At 36.3% G+C, this 6,812-nt stretch overlaps 1 gene segment (V, D, J or C); it reads right to left on the bottom strand.

The window, feature by feature from the left end:
• Window positions 1-4,755: 4,755 nt before the first annotated feature.
• Window positions 4,756-5,320, bottom strand: LOC128647136 (Ig heavy chain V region 6.96-like). The segment is given in 2 exon segments: window positions 4,756-5,162; window positions 5,275-5,320. Coding segments are annotated over 2 exon segments (453 nt in total).
• Window positions 5,321-6,812: the final 1,492 nt, after the last annotated feature.

Below are 6,812 nucleotides of genomic sequence, written 5' to 3'. Positions count from 1 at the left end.
ATTATCATAAAAATGATCTTGCTGAAAAAGGACACTTCACTCTGTAGAGTTATCAAAGAGCAGAGGGGCGCACTTTAAAAATTAAATCCTGCAGCTAATATAAATCCTATTATGCTGCTTTCTGCGTGTATCATCTTATAATTACCTATTTTTTCATATGCATGAGTTTACCTATTAAGGTTATAAGTATTTTGAGTGTTTTGAGAAAAAGCTTGCCATTTATTAGTTAGTGAGAAAAACTTTGAGATCTGTAGTGTTAAAATCATAGAATTAGGGGGGCGGAGCCAACTATGAAGCTGAGCAGACGCAGGTACTGAGAGCTCCTGCTCAAACAATAGTTTTAATCCCACTAAAAACCTGCAAAACCTAAATTTTAAGCAATCAAAGTGACCTTAAACCTCACAGTATACATGGGCGCACTAGCTGAAAGTTATTACTGACTTGGAGACCCAGCTTCTCATGCTACACATAGCGACGACTTTTACAAGAGCTGGGTAACCGCCATTACAGCAACGGCAGCATGGACACTGCAATCTCCTAGGGCCTAAGAGCTTTCTGATCACTGCTGTCGCGATCGATACTCTTTGATAGAGAGATACTTTTGAGCATATACCCTGGTTTTCCCTGGACACGTACTTGTCCGGAACGTTTAGGATCCCTTGCCCAATAGAGAGGATGGACTCACTGATCAGGTCGGCTTTTGCCGCTTTGGGGCTCCGCATGGAAGCGCAGTTTGCCTCTCTCTCTCGATGCCTCTCTTTGGAGGGGGAGGCCCAGATAGATGACTCAGTGAGTGACCATAACAGGACGGATGACATGTCAGCAGAAGCCCACAGTGTGCGATGTTCCCATCCCCATGGCGAGAGTGAAGCTGAGAGCGGCAGTGCCCCATCTATTCTATCTAAGTGGCCTACTGATGTTGATATTCAGTTCATACCTCCCTCGGCACCAGAGCCCAATCCAGACCCTTTCATCGCACCTGCAGCCCTGTGCTCCGCTCCTGTTCGGAATGGGGCCGGAGAGGAAACAGCCATCTATTAACCTCATTAGAGCTGCCTGCATACCTAGTCGCCATAACATGGGCGTTGAGAGGGACACGGAGAAACCGAGGATTATGCCACAGGAGTACTCTGCCATCTCGGGTCAGCCAACTTCATTTCACAGCCTCCACACTCATAATTTACCTTCTCCTTTACTGCCGAGGGTGAAAGGGGACTTACAGCTATCGGTTCTCTCGCAGATCACGCAGAGTGAAGTCATGAAGCGCCCTATTGGCTCCCCACGGGGCCCTTTTGATCCGGGTGGCTTATATATGATGAGAACGGCTGGAGCGTATTTATCTGCCTCACAGATGGATTATCTGTAGTTATAGTACTCTGAGTACAGAGTTTCCCAGCCCTTACAATAGCCCTACTGTTATTCATAGTTGGGACATTATTTAAGGATTTGTATTATCCTCTAAGATGTAAATGTGTTAAGTTACTATGCACTGTTTGTTTGCCTCTAGCTCATGTGTGATAGTAATGATCTGATACTCTGAAGTGGATTCACTCCACCCCACTTATGTTTATTACCTTACACTGTTATTATACTAATAAGCTATACCGCAAATGTGAAGAATTTCGAATCTTAAGTGTAAACAGGATGTTAGATGAAATCCTAGCTATCGCTATGGAAACCATATCATGACTTCTAGGGCTTGAATCTTGTCTCTAGAACATTGATACTTAAACTAACTGACATAGGGCCACTGTTACCCTACAGAATAGATCTCAATCTTTCATATTACCTTTACGTTTGCTACATGGGCTCCCTTGCTGGTTGTCTCCTATTGCAGAGCTAACTTTATTAATTCATATATCCATCTCCTGATAAATAAAGAATAACACTGAGAGGCCACTAACCCACACCCTAGTGTTTCATACACCTTGCGGGCTATCTTAGTGAACTGCAGACAGGATGATCCATACGACATCAACGATTGCTCACATAAATCCCAGTTAAAATATTGAAGATAATTTCTCTGCTCAACTACTCCCCACCCTATTGGACATTGTTATATATATAACCTAACACTACCCCTATAGTAAAACTTACACATCTCTCTCACGGTCTACTATTCGCATATGCACCTCCCTGGCTCCTGAGTAAATATGCATGTTAATGTATAGACTTTTTATATAAAGTGGAGACTGTAGTTTCTAGGTCCTGGAGGGTACATTTGGGAAATCACCTTTGTAGGCTTCACATTAAGTGCCCCTAATGGCTAGCCTCCCCCTATTGCACTTGGGATTATCACTTTACTATCCTCCCCCTCCAAATCTACCAGGAGGTCTGTAATTGCAATAGCGTTACCCATCTCTGGATTGGTGTATCAGATTCTTCTCCTCCATATCAATACCCCCATCCTAGGCCCTACAACCTAATCTCCTTTAGGGTGTTAATAGAATGTCTTGGCCTCCCTACACCTCTGTTACCATGACTATATCTCTCCCCGCCCCGTAGATATACATTGCACATATGATACCCCCCCATAGCTCTCTATTCTAGTCATTGCTCTTAAGACACCCACAGTATAAATAATTGTATAAATAGTCTCACTCTGTAGCCCTATCACAACTGGCTCCGCCCTCCCTGCTTTTTCCTCCCCCTCCTCTCCCCCTCCCATACACCTAGTGGCTATTGCCCACTGTAACCCCTCTTCTTTCCTGCTATCTATGACACCTTTGTGGTCACATTAAATGCTAACTCCCCACATCATGATAGGAACTCTCACTTTATTCACTTTATAGATGTGGAGACCAGATTCCATTTAATAAAATATAAAATGAAGTTTCATCTTAACGCGCCCAAACTTATCTCTGACACCTATCTAGACATAATATAGACTTATGCTTGTTAAGAGTAATCTTTCCGTATTTCTGTTATTATGATTCTCTCTGCAAAATCCCAGAACTCATGACTTTACTTGATGCCTGGAACAGATACTCCCATGTTAACTGCATAGTTAGTTTGAATGTCATAATATTATGAGGTGTACCTTGATGTTTATCCTATAGATGGGCAAATGTTGAATATTGTATTTCCTTTATGTTTTTTCTTGAAACTTCAATAAAAATAAAATTAAAAAAAAAAAAAAAAAAAAAATCATAGAATTACACTGGAATTAGAGAGACAATTTTATATACACACATGAAAAGCCCATGTTAAACCCATTTTACTGAATAAAAATCCAACAATTATGCTTTGTATTTTGTACTTAAAATTATGATTTTCTTGCTTTTTTTTTACACATCCAGTGTACTTAAATTATGATTTACACTGTACATATTTAATATGATTTATATCTGTGTAATTTATATATTTTACATTTTTGATAAAATACTAATTTTGGCAAACAATTTTGTTACGATTTTTAATACACTTTAAAAATACAATTTTCCCTGTTTTTCTTTGTGGTTCAATTATTCCTTTTGTATGATGTTTAAAATACACATTTTATTGTACACTTTTCATAAAAAAATGCAGTATACACCCCTTAGCGAGACATCCTGTTTTCCGGGTAAAAAGTGTCTTTAGCTCATTCCACCATGGAAATAGAAGGACTGGTGAGTATTATTTAATAATCTCACCAGTCCAGAGACCTTTAGATCATCAGACCTTGTGTGAGAACAGAGGGTTTGAGAAAATCTCTCTCTTTTTCATATTATTCCTGAGGATGATCTAGGTCTTTGGAATTTCCCAAAAAATCCCATCATGCGTACATTAAATTATAATATTGATGTTTTTCTGTGGAGCGTACTCTATAGCCCCACCTGACACCAAATGCCAGAGTACAACAAAGGTGCATTGTGTGATAATACTGCTCATCCTATGGGTGATGTGGTAAACAATCAAGCATATGCTCTTCATCCCCTGGATAAATAAAAGGACATAAAAGGCTTCAGATGATTTCTAAATTAATTAATCTCATAAACAAATACAAAGACAAAATAAATTAACTAAAAATGTTGATGACTGAGACCTATTCCTGACCATTTCTTGCAGGTCATCTCCTGCAAGTGTGATTATTGCTCATAATTAAGGTAATTTCCTATTTATTTAATATTGCTATACTAATTATTTTGTATTCTGTTTATAACTGATATGCATATTGCTACTTATTGAATATGTATAATTGATTATTTAAATTGCTGTTTAATAAGCACAATAAAGAAAAATAATTAATACAAAGTATGTTTAAAATATAGCTCATTTTTAGTACAGTCTTTAAACAGTACAGAGAATATGTTATGTGAGGTATTATTTTATTAGAGACATAGTAAACTCAAAACTAGCCCTCTCAGAAAAAAAGTTTAAGCATAGTAAGAAACAATGCAATGTACATTCATTGTTAATTTTGACTGTTCTTCTAGTAAATTTCTCTGCTAATTTTGCAGGAGTGCTTATCACATTCTTAGGTTTGCTGAGTTTGTCTGACATAGCAACATGCTGCAAAGTGATTGATTTCATTGCATATTCTTGTGGGTCACAGCAAAGGAGACCAGTGAAAATAAAAGTGTATTTTATTTTCAAGCAGTGGGATGGAAAAAAGTTTGTTGCATATTTTGAAAACAAAAATGACTGTTTAGCATCTTTTGTGCCTTTTGAATGTAGATATTATGCAAAACAGTGTTTAATTTCTAATGTGTACAATTCTTATTGAAATAACTTTAATGAGTTTTTTTAATGATATAAGTAAGATATCTTCATTTTTTAATTTGGGAATGTAATGTGCTCCTGCTGCCCCCACTGCCAAAACAAGGAAGTAGCAGACAAGTTTTTGTCACAGTGCTGGGAGCTCTTTGTTACTGTGTGTCTTGCACAGTAATACATTGCAGTGTCTTCAGTTTTTGTATCTTTCATTTGAAGTTGTGCTATGTTTTTACTGTTGTCTCTTGTGATAACAAATCTTCCTTTTACTGAATCATCATACTGTATAGTACGCCCGAGGTTGCTGATATAACCCACCCACTGTAATCCTTTACCAGGAGCCTGTCTAACCCAGTGCATGTTATAGTCACTGAAAGTGAATCCAGAGGCTGTACATGAAATTGTGTGAGAGCCTCCTGGCTTTATCACCACAGAATCTGACTGCAGAAATTGAACATCAGAAAGAACCCCTGAAAGAAAAAAAGATTTCATACAATTTAAGTTGCATGTTCAGATTACCTATTATAAATAATATTTGTTTTTATGATTTTATGATAACTTATCAACCTACTTATATCCTACCTGAGAAATATGACAGTGATATGAACAGCCCCAGAAGTGTTTTCATGTCTGCTGAGATGTTTATGTAATATGTAAAATATAGTTAATTGATTGCTCCAACATAGGAAACACTTCCCTTTATTTATTTGAAGGTTGGAGAATCAGTTTTATAAACAGGAAATTTGGTTATATTATTTGCATATTGTTCATTTAATACATATATACAGGGTGTGCAGATTATTACTTAGATTCTTTACCAATACAGTTAAAACTTTCATGAGAAGTCATATATATTTTTTATTTTATGTTTTTGGTTTACATAGAATTTGCAAAGATATTCTTTATGTTTATACTTTACGCAAATCTACTTACTATATATATATATATATATATATATATATATATATATATATATATATATATATATACATATATATAATATTGTAGTAATTTGCTTCAAAACATTCTAATTTGTGATTAGTGTTCTTTATATACCAATATCAAATCGACACCAAACATAAAAATATTTGAGTCACTAGAATCCAGTACTGTAATTAACACATATACAAAAACAAATCAAGCCAATGTAACATACCACTGTGAGCATACAAAGAATAAAAAAATAAAAAAGTTACATTACTCTTTAACCCCTTGCACCTAAGCAACATATATATGTGTCATGCAGTACATAGGCCATTGTACTGCATAACTTAGATCTATGTTGCAGCTTCAGAAAGCTACGAGAGCTGTTCTTCCTGAGCTACAGGTATCTGTCTTCATTTGGTAACAAAGCACAATCGGTTCTCTGTTACCATATGAAGGCAAATTGCCAGATCGTTATAGACAGTGACACGGATCTCCGTTACAGCCTGTCAACCAATCAAGGACTAGCTAACAGTTAGTGAACTTGTACACATGCCCAGTAAGGAGCTGGTGCATTTAGAAATTGTTCATATATATATATATATATATATATATATATATATATATATATATATCATAAATATACAGCTCAAAAGGATAAAGTGTAGTACTACCAGAGGAATAGAGACAACAGAGGAATAGAGACAACAGTCAACACCATTGGGTTATGAACATAGATAGGACCTACCTATGTCTTTATTGCTTATATTTCCTTGTGTCTTACATGTTTAACAGGTCAAACTATTCCATAACACCAAAGTAAAGATGAGTGATGATAATTTTGTGTACAGGGAAGCATAGGTGATAAATAAATACAGGAAGATTTAGCATGTCGGGTGAAAAAATAAGTATGTGGAATTTGAAAATTGATAATCCAGATAAATTAAATATATACAGCAGTTCCTAGTATTGAAGAATATGCTCTTTCCAATCCATATTAAGGGCCAGTGAGGCGCAAACGTTTTAGTGCAAGCAATATTGTGTTTCTGTTTAATCAGCGTGATAGCAAAAATGCTAACTATTCTCTGGTACTTTGGGCAAGTTTTTCTCTGAAATTCCAGGCAGGGAAGATATTAAATTAGTTGACTTAAATACACTATATTGCCATAAGAATTTTGACACCTGACCATCACACC

The sequence above is a fragment of the Bombina bombina genome, chromosome 2 (assembly GCF_027579735.1).
Source record: "Bombina bombina isolate aBomBom1 chromosome 2, aBomBom1.pri, whole genome shotgun sequence".
Lineage (NCBI taxonomy): Eukaryota > Metazoa > Chordata > Amphibia > Anura > Bombinatoridae > Bombina > Bombina bombina.
This window is presented reverse-complemented; position numbering and strand designations above follow the sequence as displayed.